Here is an 18,346-nt window from a genome sequence, read left to right on the forward strand (position 1 = left end):
TAGGAGGGCAAGCTATTCTGCTTTATCAGCAGAATTCCCTGCAGGACTAGTCATCATTACCTGCTTCCAAGGACCTTACCCTACTTGTCTGGTATGAGACTTAGTTGTGAAGCCACTTCACAGAATTACAGAATATTCTGAGTTGGAAGGGACACTAGGACTATCGAGGCCAACTCATAGCCCCGTAAAGGACATTCCCAAGAATCGCATTGTTTTGCCGAGAGCGTTGTCCAAACACTTCTTTGAACTCCGTCAGGCTTGGTGCTGTGACTTCCCTGCGGAGCCTGTTCCAGTGCCCAGCCATCCGCTGTGTGAAGAACCTTCTAGCAGCAGGAATCTCGTCTCCGTGGCGCTGAGCGTGCCCGTTTCCCGGTGCTCACTGACGCTCGCCGGGCTTTACCCGAGCTTTCCGAGCCCGCCTTCTGCAGCCGCGCCCGCTCCGCCGCGGACGCGTGCCTCCCGCCGTGCTCGCCAGAGGGCGCCCGCCGCCCCCGGTGCTGCCGCGCCTGCGCATTGGCGGCGGCGGCCGAGCGCAGGCGCGGGGCCGGGCCGGGAGCGGTGTCGGTGGCTGCTCCGTCACGGGAAGGGCGGAACGCGGCGGCGGCGCCCGTTTCCTCCGTCGCGTCTCGGCGGCTGCGGCGGCCGCGGCCGGGCTCGCCGGTGGCCGGGGCGGCGGAGGAGGAAGGATGGCGTACTTCGTGGAGAGCTTTTGGGTAGGGCAGCGCCGCGCGGGCCGGTGACGCCGCGCTGCGGGCGGAACGGGCAGGGCGCGGCGCAGAGCAGCCGCGGTCCCCGCTGCGGGAGCAGTGTCGGCTCTTACGCCACCCTCAGGGACTGGGCCGGGGCCTTGCCGTGGGGGGTTCGTGTCCGCTGCGCCCGCCGCGGCGGGCTGGGCCGCGGTGAGCAGGGTACTTGGCAGCCCGCGGCAAGGCAAGGGGACCGCCGGCTCTGCCCGCGCCGCCGTGCTCGGGCTCCGCTGCGGAGAGACGGCGGGAAGAGGGATGGGGTGGTATGGGATAGGATGGGATAGGATAGGATAGGATAGGGGTTGCCGTGGGCTCTGGGCCGAGGGATGCGCGGACGCCACTCTGTGGAAAGGGGTCTGGCACTCTCAGTCAGCGCGGTGCCTGGGGGTGACTTGGGCTGCAGTGGGTCTTGGTGCTGTACGGGAGAACAGCACGGGCTGTAGCAGCTTCACATTTATCTCACGCAAAGGCAGAGCCGCGTCTCGGCCCTCCGCGCTTTTGTGCCGGTACCTCGTCTCCGTGTACCCGTGAGGAGGTAGACCCTCCGTGTAGGTCCGTGAGGACCAGCAGCCGGCTTAGGGAAACAACAGGCTTTCCTGCTTGCTTTGGACACGCGATCTTAGTAGTCATCTCTGCGCAGATATCTGTGTTTTTAAGTGGGTAGATATATATGGATAAAAAGTTAAATAATGGCCTTGGGTTGATGTTCGTGTGAAATGCAACTAGTTTTCATTGTGACCTTTGCTAGTTTGAAACAAAATTGTTCTCGTAGAGACCGGACTGTTTACAAAGTTGCTACTTATTGGATTTTTTTTGTTGTTGTTTTTTATTTTTCTGTGCCTCTCTACCAAGAAGTAGTGGAAACATTGCAATGTTTCTCCAGCAATTGTTATTGCTTGAGAGTGTGGTGAAAAAGAGACAAAATATCTTTTAGACGCCTGCTTTTTTAGTTGAAAGCAGCAGTTATGCTTAAAGTTTGGGAAAAACTAATTTCACGATTACACTATTCTTGAATATAAGCATAGCTCAAGTTTATGTTTTGTTTGCAGTCTTGTGTTTAGTTTTGACTTCTTTGCTTTCAACATAGTATTAAAATTTAATGACCCAAGATACTACATTTGCTCTCTTGGCATACAAATCTGCTTAATTTGAAGTATATGAGATCAGTATTAAACAAACATGGAACAATTTTTCCTTTCATAAAAATAACAATAAAAATTATATAAAAAGATGTATTTTCATTGGAAAAGCTTCTATCTTCTCCTGAGATTAAAGCACATCAGAACTTGTTTATTCAACTATCACAACTGAAATTGAACTTTTTTATTAGGCTTTGTTATGTGCTGTGGTATGTTCATTTAACTGTCTGATCAGTTGTGTTTTGTTTTGTTTTGTTTGTTAGTCCATTAAATCGGTGAAGATAGTGGGCCATTCCCATGCATTCTGTTTCCATGTCTGTGTCTTCACAAATGCTTCCAGCAAATATGAGGTAGTACACATCTACCCCAAATTCCCATTCTTTCTTTCTGCTTTGTAGAGTCTCCACCTATAGCTTTGTTACCAAAACCACTAGTGTGAGTTATCAATGAGTGCCAAGACGTGGATGATTCTTTCTATTAGTACAGGTTCTTCTCACAGGTCCAGAAATGACACAAGGTAGGACAAGAAGTTTGTTCATGTTTGTCTTGAGGTGATGACAAAGACATTAGACAGGATCTTGCAAAATTTGACCAAGAAATTTTTATAATAGCATAGACAGGGTTTTATTTTGTATATAAGTAAAATTAAACGGAATAGAGAATACTCCTTCTTTACTGCTGTGAGTGAATATTTTTCAAGATTACTGTAATGATGTATTTGGGAAATCTGAAAGTGTTGTGTTTCTGTATATCCTCAGAACTAGTCGTAAATTATAGGTTTGTGCATTTTGAATCATTAGTCATTTCATTTGCACTAACATTTCAGAATAGGTTATTGTTCAGAATTGCTACTGCTTTGGAAGGCTTGGGAAACAATCTGTGTAGGTTCTGAACTGTGGTGAGAAGGTTAAGATGGGAATTAGAAGATAATGTGAAAATGCACTGAATGCATGATGACTAAAAATAATGAAGAGAATTTTGTAAGGAGAAAGGAAGGTGGTAGTATGTAGAACTTCGGAAGGATCATCCTGTATTTCTTACTTGCCCTTTTAAGTAACCCCAGACAAAATACTTTTGGAAATATGGGATAGGATAGTTATGCTTTTTAAAGGACTGATTTGAAAATGTATCCAAAACATAGTTAATATTTAATTATTTGACATAGATCCTGTCATAAACTTGCAGCTGAAATTGTGCATTGGAACTTAAAATCTGGATCTTAAGCTGTATGGTGCTCTCCCTTGATTTACTTATTTTATGTAAGTAATAGGAAAAGATATCAGAAACTTAAGGGACTTAAATGATTTCTCTAGAAAAGAGAGTGACGTGTATGAGTGTATCAATTTCTTACACACTATTTAAGCTGCTGTCTTCCTAATTGTGCTCATGTAAACAAAACAAATCTTACCTTCTTTGTTGTAAGTCTTGAAAATTTTCCTGAGGCTTTCCTCTCGCACTACTTTTGAAAGTCTTTAGATAATTGCACATTTTGGTTTTGTTGTTAGAAAATTGGATGAGCCTGCTGTCTCTTAAGTGGTTTGTAAGAGGTCTATGAGAGATAAATAAGACTGTTTTCAGGATGTGTAAAGCTGAAGTACAGACACCTCTACTGTCACTTTAAAATTTACTATCACCTTGAAAAATGTAAGGGTCTGCTAATGCAGTATGGCATTCTAAAACAATTTTCCAAGCCAGGAGGATTTTTTTGGTTGTCAAAAGTTATGAACTAGTAGTACAGGCTATAAGTGGCTTTGATTCTTATGACTGAGTTTTAGGCATTCAAGTCACGTGTCCAAACATTCTCAACGCCTAATTAGGATTGTCATAAACCATTGTATGCTTGCTGCTGTGTATGTGCTGCATCAAAACAATGTCATAATTTAAAGGTAACACTATCATAAACCATTTTCTTTAAAATGAGCTACATTTTGTCACTTTGAGTACACTGTTCCAGGTATAGGAGTATAGAAAGTGTTCTTTATCATTGATTTATTGTTTTCTTAATAGAAAACATTGCTTAAACATTGATGTTGCATTTAAACTGACCAGTGCAGCTGATTCTTATGACTTAGTTTAAAAGAGTAACTACTTACAAATTAGTAAAAATAAGCCCCTTCCAAACCAGTCAGTGGTTGTTTCTGAATTGTTTAAAATTAATTTGATTAAACTACTGGAAGTTCTATGAATAACTGAAACTGGTTTCTGTGCAACTCTGTGCTTGGTAACTCTGGAAGTTCTGGCATATAAAAACATACATTTAAGTTGGGTTTGACAATTTTTAATTTTTTTTTAATTGATTGCTTTACTTGTAGCTTTTGAGAATGGCTGTGTTGAAAATTCCTTTTTGTTGTTGTTTTCCAATACTTGGGGCATAAATGTTGGCAGTATCCCAGTTTAATAATTGTAGTTTTGTGAAGAAACTTGCTCTGTTAAGAGTAAGATGTATTGTCTTATGAACTTGTGGGTATATGAATGGCAGGGAGACTTGCCACGCTGACATCTGGAATTACATTCAAATGTTTACGTAGCACGGCTCTACTGCTGGACGTACATCTGTATGCTCTGTTTCAGGAGAACTGTTGTGCGATACTTGCTTAGTATCCTCTCTCTATGTGTGCATCTACCATGAGTTGGCAGACTTCCATCTGTTCTTTAAAAATATTTTTAGTTACATATATATGGTGAGAAATATTCGTCCTTCCTCATATGCATAGAGCTTCTCTGGAGCTGATCTTTATTTAATATGATGAAATAGGAAGGTGGAAATTGTACTTGACAGGTGGTTTTTTGTGTCCAATCTTCTCAAAACTTTCAGAACTGAAGAAGATGGATTACCTGTGTAAGCATCAGGTGACTGCTTTTCTTTAATATTTCAATGCTGTCAATTTTCTACAGCTCTTTCTGACACAAGAAATTGAAACTTACTGAGAGATAACTTTCAAAAATGTAACACCATAATATTAATCACGTGAGTATTTTTATGTATTCAGGACCCATTAAATTATTTTCTAAGTAGAAAGCATGACAGACATTTATTTGAAACTGCAACAAGGATTACAGTTTGAAGAACATGACAACAGTATTTGTCAGAACATCTAAAATGAGTATATGTATTCCTGAATTTAGTATCTGACCAGTCAGACTCACCATAATATAGCCATTTATATGTACTGGGTAAATAGAAAGAGCTGTAACAGAGTGTAACCTTTTTACACTAATAGATGTTAGTGTTGAACAATTTTAATCCAAAGGAGACTGCTTGCACTCAAACAATTTGATTGGAAATTTAGAAAAGAAATTCTGCTGCAGATTGCCCAGCAATTTATGGCTATTTTTCTAAATGCAGATTTTAAATTCAGAATTATTTTTCTTGCAACAAACTTATTCATAAAACTTGAAGTATTTTAAGACGTTCAGTACCATAGAGTTCCTGTAATCTGTTTCCTGTTAGGCACAAGTCATGGAAATGCTAATTTCTGACTACACACTTGCTGACAGGGCTACTTTCATTTCCGTGAGGAAATCCTTGCAACTAGTTCTTGATAAAGGGAAATGGAATGACTTGTTGCTCTTGCTTTCCATGACTTAATTTGTTTTGTGTATAGAGTTGGTCAGTAAGGCTTCATTGTAGGCTTAATTAAGTGTTTACTTGTCTTGCTTTCTCTAATGGCTTGCTATCAGGGGACATCTATGTTCTAGATACAGAAGAGCTTTCTTACTCAGGTAGTATAGAAAGGGAAATCTCAGAATGAACAGCATCTTCTGAAGAGAGTTTTGTTAGCTCTGAGTAAAAAAGAGAAAACTGCCAATGGACTTCAGAGTAATTAAATAGTGCCTGTATGGGAGAGGGCTACTTACATTTTGCATTCTCATACACAATTTTACATTTGTTTTCTATTGAGTAGTGACAGGATCACCCGTAACAGATGGTGGTTTACCTACAAAATGATATTCAGAAGGGTCTTTCAAACTGATCTGGAAGTCTGTTACCAAGAGCCTGATGACAACAGAAGATTGTCTTTCTCCACTATGCAACTTGTAGAAGAAGAATCTGCATCTGGTTTCACTGTCTGTTCTACCAGTGGATGGTAACTCCTTATGAATAGGAGTGGAAGGTTTCATCAGTTCTCTCTACTAGATGCTACGTTAATTTATTTTTAAGTAGGCCAGTACTGGTCTTCCAGTGATCACAACTATTACTGTTGTCACTAGGAAGGAACCAGTAAAAATGAAGAAAAAGCGTTTAAGACACACAATTTCCATGTACAGAATTCTATATAGTAAGTGTGGGAAGGAGAAATGTTGAGAAAAAATGACCAAAACACAAACAATGTGGATGGCATATGTGTGTGTAAGAGGATAAATACTTGTTGACTTTTAGTAAATTGAATAGCTTTTCCTCCTTGCTACCACATACGTCTGTCTCATTATGCTAAATACACAGCCTTAACTCTGATTGCTGCTTTTCATAAATGTGACTACTGAATGGAGAAGTTGTGGAAGGGCTGTATAGCTTTTTCTAAAGCAGATAAGTAACTTCTCTCTGAATTGAGACCCCATACTTAATTTGGTTTAGGTACACATATATCTCCAAACATGAGCAGAATGTCATCAGGTTAGTCATCAGAACTGTTGGTCATGTGAAGAGTTTTGAAGTCTGGATGTTTGTGCTTTTAGATAGAGCCTGATACAGGTAATATAGGTTATACTTCACATTAGATTTACAAGTGAAGATGTCTTTTAGTTGTGCCAGATTTAAGCCACATAGGCCCTCAAATCTGTAAGCCTGCTTTTGCCTTGCTGCTTTATTTAAACTTTAATGTATTTTGCATGTAGGTTCTTAACCTCAGATAACTACTGACAGTGTTTAAGAGATGAGGCTTTCAGGGGTCTCCATTGAGGAAAGTATCTGTTCTGTTTCTCTGTCATGCTTTCTACTATTCATTGTGAAGTCAGGAAAAAGAATAGGACTGATTAGAAAACCTAATTTAAGTGGAAAAATAATTTACTTTGCAGTAACCTTCAGTTATAGTTAGAGAACAAGATAATGATGGCAGCTGGTTGTTCAGGCTCATTCAATTCTCTAAAGATTTGCATGGTTACATTTCTGACCGTTTATCAGGAAGGCTGCAGCCAGAGGCTGGGTCATGAGAGTGCTACCCTTCCTGCATTTCTAAACTGGCAGGAAATTTGTGGAACTCTAGTGTAGAAAAGGCCTTTTCAAAAGCTTCAATTATGAAAAGTTTAGAAGTAGCCTATGTTCAGCTCACTTTGGTAACAGGTTGTTTTAGCTGGAAGAAACACCTTAAAGAACATTTCACAAAGGATAATTTTATTAGGTTTTCAGGAAGAAATGCCTAACACTTATTTGTAAGTGTTTATAAGTTTGAGTGCAGTAACAACTTTGGAGAAGTTCAATAAGAATTATATTCTGCATTCTAGTTGAAAATACCAGTGGGGTCTTAATTATAATGCAGTGACATTAGGGTTTATATTAAGTAGCTACATAAAGTTAATAAGTTAGTGCACAAGTATTCAAAGTTATCGTGGGCTTTAAATTGCAATGAAAAATGTTTAGATATGTGTGAAAGTGGAAAGAAAATATTTAGACTGGTACTTGAGTAGGACAACATTTAAATAAAGTTGCATTTTCTACTAATTGGTTCTACTAAGTTCTTATTTTTCTTTCACTTTTCAAGTTTGTAAAAGCCTTGCTCTGTGGAGAGTCCTTTTAGAGTTTGGTGTATTTTCATGTGTTTTGTTTAGTTTTGCTTCTACTTTTAACAGATTGTAATGGCACTTATACCAAACTAATACAAATTTTGGTGCACTTTTTCAGATTATAGCTCACTGCAACCATGGAAACTATGATTTTATAGGTGTTTTTTTCCTTTCGCTTTGTTTTTCCCAAAGCTGGAAGAAGTAAAGCAAATAATCCTGGCTAGTAATCTGTATCAAATTGCCTTCAGTTATTTATTATTTGTAAATGTATGTGTCTCTGTGTGGTGTCCTTTAAGGCAACTCGAAACTTAGTGGAAGTGGACTTAACACAGCTGCTGTGAAGTTTTTCCATCCACCCATGACTGCTTCGCCTTATTTAAGATGGCAGATCCCTACATGCCTTCTCTTCCTAGCCCCACCCTCTTCTGCTGAGCGATGTAGCTTGTTTGTGTCCTTGCAGTGATCCAGATCAGTGATTCTTGTTTTTGTTTGCCAGCTTTGTTTTTCAGCTGTATAATTTCCCTGATAAGGTTTGCTTTATGGCTACATAAACAAATTTTTGCAGAACTGAACAGGCAGAAAGGAAGGCTATAAGACCAAATTCTCAGGCTTTTCTCACTCACAGTATAGAGCTGTCTTTGTTAAAAGTCTAGGATTTTAAGAAGGGTGTGCATCCAGAAGAGGACAAGGCTGTTGAGACTGCTGGAAGACATGTCCTGTGAGGAGCCACTAAGGACTTTGAGCTTGTCTGGTTTGGAGAAAAGGAGGCTGAGGGGTGACCTCACTGCTCTCTACAGCTTCCTGAGCAGGGAAAATTGTGAGGGCAATTTACCTCCCTGGGAGCTAAGGATAGGACATGCAAGAATGGTTGAAAACTGTGCTGGGGAAGGTTCAGATGGGACACTAGGAAGGATTTATTTACTCTGGGAAGGTGGTCAGACACTGGAATGGGCTGGCTTCCTAGAGATGGTAATCAATGCCCTGACCCAGTATTTAAGAGACATTTGGACAATGCCATTAACACCATAATTTAACTTTTGGTCATCCCCAAAGTGCTCAATCAATTGGGCTAAATGATTGCTGTAGATCCCTTCTGGCTGAAATAGTCTGTTCTACTCTATTCTATGCTATCCCATCCTGTTCTTCTTTCCCTGCCACTCTGAACATGTATGCAGTTTCCCTGAGGGCACACTTTACACCTTATGTAGAAGCAACATTATCGATCTGAAGCTTCTGTGAGGGAGGAGGGGAATGGATAGTCTGACAGGAAAACTTTTATAGTAGCTGTGCTATTATGCTGTGCTTTGTCTTCTTTTCATTTCTGTTTTTGCTTTTTGCTGTCAGGAGGAAGTTCATCGTAGTGTCAGAGGTCATAGGCTGGCTGAGTTTGTTAGTCAGTCCTTGCAGTGTCTCAGTTTTAATAGTGAGGTGTGCCTTACTGGAAAACATCTTAAAACTAAACTTAAAGATAGACAAAGAGAAGCTACTAGTGAGAAGGATAAGACTAGAGATTTTTTTATTTTAACCAGCTTTACAAAATGCAGGGGAAGGAAAATGAAGTGTGAAAGATTGGGAAGTAGAATATCAAGTAATCCTAACTGAATTTTAGTTCATGTAAAATAATGAAAGATATGAGAGGATAAAAAGAGAGTACAGTATTTACTATGTGTTTAATATGATGGGAAGTGAAAAAGTGCAAGACCCCTAGAAATCTGCAACAGCCTAGAAATGTATAATGGGTAGTGGTAACAGCTGAGGTGATTTTAGTTTAGTTTACACATATGGGATTCATGGGAACTAACAGCAATTGCTAAAAAACAGAGCATTAGAAATAATTAACTTCCTGATGAAGTGATTAAAATGAAAAGCAGTTATTAAAATGCATAGGTTCAGCATGTTGTGTTTCACAGTTCTGCTTTCTGTTTATCATTAGGGAGAAAGGAACAATGGCTTTGATGTCCTCTATCACAATATGAAACATGGACATTTGTCAACTAAGGACTTAGCAGATTTTATTAGAGAAAGGTAAGTATTCATCCTATATTTTTAATATAGTATTTATGGGTTTTGTTGTTTGTAATTGAATTTAACAGTAAAGTGCAAAATATGTAAGCAAAATTCAATTACCAAAACTCAATTATCATTTTAATATACCTCTCATATTCTACAGGAATTTCTATAGTTATTCCATTTCCTTAGAACTGAATAGGAACTCTTAAACATCAATTAATAACAAGCTTCTAATTTCTCAGGTTTCAATTAAGGGATGAAAGTAAAAATCTAGAAGTACCATATTAAATGTCCAGCAGTTTTTTTAAATTAATCCAAATTTTTCATTTTGGTTGGAAGAAATATTATAATTTAAAGTTGCAAAAATTATCAGTCTTGCAAAGTTCTTACTATAGATTTGGAATTAGGCTCTTAGCAATTGCTAGTATAAATTAAAAAAAAATTATACTTTCAGAAGCTGAGATACTAGGTTTGTTAAAGAGAGTGATACATAGGGACAAGAAAATAATATGCAGAAAATAACAAAGGTTCTTCTATACTGGATTCTATATTGGATGGAAGGAACAGGACTGAAATCTGAAAATATCACAACTTCCAGAACAGGTGACCTAGTGCTGCATTTAGTTCTTTGTGAAAGAACACTGCTGCTGCTACATTGAACATATGTGTTTCCCTTCTGAGCAAAATTACCTGCATGCCTACTTCAGAATTTTGTCTTTCCTCAGTTGCTGACACTAGATGACACACTTCCAAGGTGTTAATTGAGGACCTGTTTCAATGCTGGCTTCTTGTAGTAGAAGCTGTCAAAAAGAGTGGAATTATTCTTCAAAATAATTGTTTTGGCCTCCAATAGATCTCAGTTTAAAAAGTACTTTCAAATTTCCACAAAATTTAACCACCACAGATCTGACAGATACTCCATTGCACTAACATTAGTGTCATTTCAGAATGAATTGGAGAAAATAAAAAAAAAGGTTTCACTAAGTAGAAATGGGTGAGTTCCAGAGTCCAAATGTGATGTCTCCTTTTGGAAAGACTGCACAACCCAAGGAATCTTCTGTTTTACAAGTCCTCAGTTTTGGAGAATGCCTTATGAAGCTAGGTCTAGTGAACTCCTGAGATGGGTTGAGCAGAGGGATGTCACACTGTTCACATTTAGTATAAATGCTTAATGCTTCACAAACTTGCACTTTTAGTATTTCACTAATAATTAAATTTAATTTAATAGTGTATTAATAATTTAATTTATTTTATAATAATTTTTAAATATTTTGCACTTTAATATTTTCCTTTTGTTATCTGTGTGAGTTCCTGAATCCTTCCTTTGAAAGCTTCTTCAGTTTTTGAAATCATTCCATTTATACCAGCATACCAACACATCATGGACCTAAGCTGTACCTTACCTGGACACATTGAAGTTTATTGGTTTTACATCCTTTGTGTTTAGATTTACTTTTATATTTAGATGAGAAACAGCGTCACTCTCTCTGCTTTTTGTCTCCTTTATGTTGTATTCTTTGGGCATGGTCCATTTTATTCATATTGGTCGTAGGATGAAAGGTCTTAAGTAAATGGGTAAAAAACAACTTGCTGCTGTATCTGGCTTGGTTTCTTTGCTTTATTATAAAAGTTAAACTTTACAGTAAATATAAAGTATAAATATAAAAATAAAAATATGAAGTAAAACTTTACAGTTCTTTCTACACATAATCCCAAGTAAAAAGAATATGGCATTCTGGGGATTTTTCTATTTATAAGCTTCTGCAAATCAAATTTTTAATTTAAATAATTTTAAAATTAAATAATTATTTTTAAATAACTTTTAAATTATGTGCCTTTGCAGTCAATACAGAAAATCTTTGGACTTTTTTCCAAAGTTTATTTGGAACCTTATCCACCATGAGAGTTCAAGAAGTGTTTTTTCCTATGTGTGGATCAGGATGTGCCAAGGTGATATGCAGCCATCTTACAGCATTTTTTACAAGATCTATAAAAAAAATTCCGTTCTCATTGAGTTCTCACTAAGATAGAATCTGAGTGATATATTGCAATTTGCTTGACAAAGCTGCAGTATTGTTCCTTAGGGGTAAGTTGCCCATGTCAATGATGCAGATCAGCTGCACTAAATTCAGTCCTTTCCAGTGACTTTCTTCCATCAGGATATGAAAGTTCCCTTGTATATTCTTCAGCCCTGTTTTTCAGCTGCATCTCAATAAGCCAGGCCGCAGTTAGTATAGAGAGACTTCAAATATATGGTGTCCTTACTTCAATTAAAATATTTGAGTCCATATGCATGCAGTGAAGCCCTTTGCTGCTGTTGTGAAGTTACTGTGGGATGTCATTCAGCTTCCTGGGAAATAAAAATGGTACAGTAGAACACATTTTTTCACATGGGTGAAATTCTTGGTCTTAAAAGAAGTTGGATTGGGCAGTACTTGAGCAGTATTTTGCAATGGTTTAGTTGTCTTGTCTGTGATCTATTTTGCACATTTGTTAAGTGCAAAGTTAAGAGATGTTGCACACAGTTATCTGTTCTCATTCTGCAGATTATAGTCTGAATATTGTTTTACAGTACTGTTCTCTGCTGGAAATATGTTAAGTGGATGAGCAACATGTATTAGGAGCTATCTAGATCCAGTGTTTTTATGCCTTGACTCTTGTGTACCTGATTTTCTGAACTCTTCCCTATGAAAACTGAATTTACATAAATTTTAATTTTAAATCTGTTCTTTCATTGCTTTTTACATATTGACCTTTGTCTTTTTTTTTTTTTTTTTCTTTTTTTTTTTTCGGAAGTGGATTCATAAGAGTGAAAACTGAAAACTATTGAATAGGTAGAGACAGATCTGAGTTGGTGGTAACACTTTTAACAAGTTGGGGTACTTACCTTTTCTAGGTAGAGCAGTCATCTGGTCAGCTGGGCTTGCTAGAGTCTCCAGTCTAGGCAGAGAATATACTTTTTGTGAAGTTATTTTACTTGGAAAGAATAGATGGGTCAGTGCATTTGGATTAACAGACTGCTTAGGGCACAAAGGACACATCTGTGTGAAGCCCATCTCTGTTACTTGTGCTGTTCTGAGTAGTGCTTCAGTTGTGAGTAGCCTAATTGGGGAAAAGTATTGTTTTCTTTTCTCCAGTCCTAGAAATGGCAGCGAAAAAATGTGTAAGATATGGAATAACTTTTCAAATTATTGTTCTCTTAAGCATTTATTTTTTAAAAATATTTCAAAATTTCTGTAAGAACATTCTGAGATTGTAAAGTCTTTTTTCTCTAAGAAAAACAAGCATTTGAAATATATTCATTTGTAATAGTATTTCTATGCTGTATCTGCTTTCCTACTTGATATCCTAGAAGGAGCAGAAGTTTTACTCCTTGTCTGTGCTCAGTGAGTCAATACCAATACAATTTTCACTTTTTCAGTGTTGTTCTTGAGTATTTGTTATTGGTCACGTACTAAAAGAACTGAGAGCCAGTTGGATCTGTGGTTGAGAAATTTGTCATCTGAAGGAGTGAGCTTTCTGGTAGGCAGTCTGCTTAATGTTGGTAAATTTTGAGTGTAACAGATTATCTATCTGCTGAAAGATTAGACACCAGTTCTTAAAATCATCAAATCATAGGATGGTTTGGGTTAGAAGGGATCATAAAGATCAGTGAGTTCCAACTGCCCATGCTGTGGTCAGAGACATCGTTCATGAGACCAGATTGCTCAATGCCCCATCCAACCTGGCCTTGAATAAAAGCCATGCTTCATTGATAAAGCATGTAGAAAATTTTGGTTTTTAAAGAAGTGAAAATAGGAAGATTGAGCTGCCTGCATAGTTGTTTTTTCTTTATATATGGGGAAGATTTTGTAGGTGAACTTTCATGTGTTTGTGTGCATTTAAAATTGAAACTTTTTATATGTAAGAAATCATTCTGCTTTTCTAGGAAAGAAATAGATACCGGAATGTGGTTTTTTTTTCTCCAGGAGTCTTTCTAATGTTTTTCTGCACCCTTTGCCTGTAAGCATCATGGAAAGAATCTTCTAGATCACATGAAACTAGCAATATATGTTTCCATTTAACTTTTAAATGTTTAGCAGATCCCAGACAAAGACATGTGTTCAAAAGGGTGAAAATTAATTTACTAAGAAAATCTTAGTCTGTTACCTGTACAAGAGAGTGCTCTGCAAAGTTAGGTGATAGTACAAATGTACTAACTGGTCATCTTTTGGTTCTTGGTATTTTTAACTGATGTATGTTGATACTCTGTGGTGAATTGCAGAACTCCAGTTTAGTGAAGATAGTTCACAGAAGTATGCTGTGAATTGGTTCAAAGAAAAGAGATGTGGATTTTGGTCAAAATTCTTGTATTTAAAGAGGCAAAATAAGGCACTAAGTTGTAAAATCTAGAAAACTTTGATAGACTATATGGATGATTAGTCAAAATATATTGTTCATCATGGTAATTAACAAAAAAAATAGTCTATGCTTGGAGCATGTGTCCTTGCTGTTGCGCAGTGTGCAAGATTTCCAAGCCTTGGAAAGTTGAACTTTTTCTTATCATCAAAGATATGATCATATGTGGAAGGAGAATAAAGGTAATTGACTTTCTTTTATGGTGAATAACTTTGCAGTAGGTGATATTCAAAATTAAATTAATTTGTTGCATGTTGCATTTCAATCTCCTCCATATAGATATCCAACTAACTAACTGTAAGGTTGTTTTGGAAGTTTAGTAGGTTTTAACACATGTTCCTCTGTTTCAGGTGAATACCCCTACACTGTTTTCATATTTTTACAAGACAATTCTTTTTGTAAACTGTTGCACTACAGGAAAAATAAAAACTTCTGTCTCAGGTTATAGTCATGGTATAATTTGCAAGGGGGATGAATTCTTCATCTTCCTTTTTTTCTTCTCTTGTGTCCTATGTGAAGGTATTACACAAAAGAAATTGCTCCAAGCTTTTCAAGAAAAGCCAATTACAATATCTACTCAAATCTAGCATGCTTCTACATCTGAGTTGACACTACAGAATGAATATTTGTTTAGGGTAAAAAATTAAAATACTCTTTATCTTTAATAATAGGAGGGTGAGGAAGATTAATATGGAAGGACTTGCAGGAGTCACTGCTGTAATAGTTGATTCCATGGCAATTGCCCCTGCAGAGACTCTGAGGGGAAAAATCTGTGCCAACCCTTGGATTTTGAATCTTTAAAAGACAAGTGAAATTGTGTGTTCAAGTGGAGGAAAATATAAAAACACTTTGTGTAGTTTCCAAGCTCAAATATCACTGTGTGAAGAACTTAAAGGAAAAACAGCCTACTCCTAACAAGAAGACTAAACAAGACCTAATTTTGTTTAATGTGATTGCTCAGCAAATATTGTTTGTTTATTGTAAAGTTTTCATTTCAAATAGATTTTATTTTGTTGCTGTGTAATACTCTCCTGCTTAGACAGTGCTGGATGGATGATTATTATGATGCTTTGTTCTGTCTGTTACCAAGGAATGTTAATGGCACTTGAGAACAGCAAATAGAGAGGAAGGAATTGTCTTTTTCAACTTTCACTTCCTGGGTTTTATTTGTTTTGCTCCTGCAAACCCTTTTGTCACAGGATTCTTAGATTATTTTTTTAAATATACTAATGTGATTTTTTTGTTTAGTTTTTGAGATATCATTTAAATGGAGTAATTTTTAGCTCATGTAAAAAGCCTTCTGTTTTGTACCTATTGAATGACTGTTCAGTCTTCATACCTTCAAATTTTTGATTATGCTGTTGATGGCTTTCCATGGCAGGGCTACGATAGAGGAGACATATTCAAGGTCAATGACAAAACTAGCCAAATCAGCAAGCAATTACACACAACTTGGGTAAGTAAGTGTACATAAGAGAGAATAAGTGAATGTAAGTACCTGGTAAGAATCAAGTTTGATTCTGAATGTTTTATTGATGATGTTGAAGGTTAGTATAACTTTGCCACCTTTAAAAATAGGTCTTTAGTAACTATGCAAAAATTTGTGCAGCTATGACAAAGAGAAAGTGCAGTTCTTTGAAACTGAGTAAAAAGACCAAAGCTCAAACATGGATAAACTGTCTTTTCCTCTGTGTTTAAAGCTGAGTTCTTTTCAGGCATAGTGACTTCCATTACATCCTCTCAAGCTATGGAAATTATTTTGAAGAGAGAACATATGGCCTGCAAATGTGGCAGGGAATTTATTTATTTACATTATTTCTGGTTTTTGGAGTGTTGTCTGTTCTCAGAGATGTTCGGAATAACACTTTTCCATAGATTTATTCCATAGTTAAATGGAAGTTTTATACATAGGGTATGTTTTTAAAAACTGGAATGATTAATGGATGCTTTTGCATTAGGAAGATTAGGCCAATGAAAACTTAGACTTCTGAAAAAAATTAGTGTTTTTTTGTTAATTTATTGTAATGTAATCTAGAAATGTGGGGAGCTTTCATTTGTGGATAATTTGATAATAGTTGTTGCTGCTCTTCAAACTAGCAAGCAGATGCAGAAGCTTTGAACATAAGAGCTTTAAAGCCTGTGGTTAGTATTGATTTATAGTAGCATTAGCCAGAATGGCAAGGCAGAACTATATCTTTGGAATAGCTGGAGAAGGTCCATTCTGCACAAAAAAATGAATATGAGAAATTATCCCACCTGTTTCTTCATTTTTATTAATCAGTAAATCCCTTTTACTGGCGAACCAACTTTGCCAATATTTTTTCCCTCCATTTTGTGGTTGGAATGATGTAAGACAACTAGAAATATAACTAACCAAGAAATCCCTGATTTTTCACTGTTCAGGTGTATACACAGTAGTATTTACTACATGTTAAATTATTTTAAGCTTTTCTTGCACTGTCTTGACACTTGGCATTATTGTGTGCTCATCATAGTATTAAATGCAATTTGCTGTGTTCTACTTATTAGAGTCAATACAAGTAAAACATAAAACATGGAAAAAATAGTAGGTAGGATGCCAGGTACATTGGGAACATATTTAATAAGAGTTTATGGTAGTTGTTGGTTTTTTTGTTTGTTTAAAATTTGGGAGGAGACATGAACTGTAAATTTACTAATTATTCTTTAGCACTACTAAAAAAATTGCCAACTGAAGGAAAAAAACCCCCAGATTAATATTATTTTCCTCAATCCAGGACATTTGCACCAGTTTGGGATGTTTTCAAAACCTCAACAGAAAAACTAGCAAGTTGTCACTTGGATCTTGTGCGGAGGTTACAAGAGCTAATAAAAGAAGTTCACAAGTATGGAGATGAACAGATCAAAGCTTATAAAAAGGTTATTAATTTTTTTTGTTATTTATGTCCAATGACTTGTTAACACTAAAATTAAAATGGTTTGGTTTTGATAACCATGTGATATTTGGCAGACTAAAGAAGATGTTTCAGGAACTTTGGAAGCAGTGCAAAATATTCAAAGTATCACTCAGGCCTTGCAGAAATCAAAAGAAAACTACAATGCAAAGTGTGTGGAACAAGAACGCTTGAAAAAGGAAGGAGCAACACAGAGAGAAATTGAAAAGGTAGCTCTATCACATCTTAGTGTATTTGTATTAATAGTTGTCTTATATGTTCACCTTGTATTAGTGGAATGCCCAGAAAGAATTAAACATAGTTAAAAGTTGTGAGTAATTTGCAATATACAAGATATCATTAATACTTAGATATGTTTTATTTATACTTACTTCCTTGTCTGTTCTTATTGTACTGTAGCTCTAATTCTTCACTTTGTAAATACCTGCATCAATGATAGTTTAGTGTAGTGGTTTTAACAGAAATTGTGCCCAATTGTTTCAGAATCTCTTATGTTTTTGAATACATTTCCTTAAGTGAATACTCAGTGCCCTGGTTACTCAGGAGTAATTGTGTTATCCCTGCAATGAGATAAAGTAGCTGAGTACATGAGTATTTGAAGTCTGTTGAATAAAGAAAAAGATAATCAACACTTTCACTGCTGTTCTAAGAGATTCCAATCTCATGAACCAGAGACTCAAGGGATGAGTGTTTTGTGGTGTATTTAGTACTGTCCTTGGGTTATGGTGGAGGGGTTGATCCATTCACAGAATCAGTCAGCTTGTGGGGTTGACTGGGACCTCTGAAAGTTGCTCAAGCAGGTCCATCTCAAGCCAGTTACTCAAGACCTCATCTAGACAGCTTTTTAGTATCTTCAAGGACGGAGATTCCATGGATGCTCTGGGCAACCTGTGCCAGGGCTCCATCACCTTCACAGGAAACAGGTCTTTCCTGGTGTTCAGAGGGAGGGAACCTTTTGTGTTTTCTCTTAGTGCCCATTGTCTCTGGTTCTATCACTGGGCACAAAAGTGATTCTGTTGACTATGTTTCAATTGTTTTACCTTGGTATAAATCTACCTTTTTTCTGTCTCAAATGACAGTTCATGCTGGATTGTAGACATGAACCAGATGTGTGTTGGCAGATAGTCTCCTGCTAGTGTATTCAAATATAATTTTTCTGAATTCTTGTAAGTAGAGTTTCAGTAGGAAAGGTTGACTTGAGGGAAGGCTTTTTAAGGTATAGCATTATCTTTTTTCGTTTGGAAACAAGAAAATACTCAGCATGTCTGTATGAGAAGGGAGAAAGAGGAAGCACTATAGGAGGAGTGCAATTTTTTTACTGTTTTATGCATCTTCCTTAGAAGATTCAATTATGTCATAATTGAATGCTCTGCAAGTACTTAAAATGTGTTTCCAGTGG

The 18,346-nt window shown here is 37.1% G+C and overlaps 1 protein-coding gene across 3 annotated transcripts in view; it reads left to right on the plus strand.

Moving 5' to 3' along the window:
* Positions 1-542: 542 nt before the first annotated feature.
* The window catches only part of FCHO2 (FCH and mu domain containing endocytic adaptor 2), an 81,787-nt gene continuing 63,983 nt past the window's right edge, over positions 543-18,346 (plus strand). For 2 of the 3 annotated variants that reach the window (XM_058827088.1, XM_058827089.1), the window contains exons 1-5: positions 543-713; positions 9,540-9,631; positions 15,396-15,470; positions 16,771-16,912; positions 17,004-17,156. In XM_058827088.1, the coding sequence (XP_058683071.1) occupies positions 687-713; positions 9,540-9,631; positions 15,396-15,470; positions 16,771-16,912; positions 17,004-17,156 (489 nt within the window). In that variant the 5' untranslated portion in view covers positions 543-686. Of the gene's footprint in view, positions 714-2,148; positions 2,236-9,539; positions 9,632-15,395; positions 15,471-16,770; positions 16,913-17,003; positions 17,157-18,346 lie in introns of all 3 variants that reach the window. The other variant, XM_058827087.1, reaches the window with a different exon arrangement.

This window comes from Poecile atricapillus, chromosome Z, assembly GCF_030490865.1.
Source record: "Poecile atricapillus isolate bPoeAtr1 chromosome Z, bPoeAtr1.hap1, whole genome shotgun sequence".
In the NCBI taxonomy this organism is placed as follows: domain Eukaryota; kingdom Metazoa; phylum Chordata; class Aves; order Passeriformes; family Paridae; genus Poecile; species Poecile atricapillus.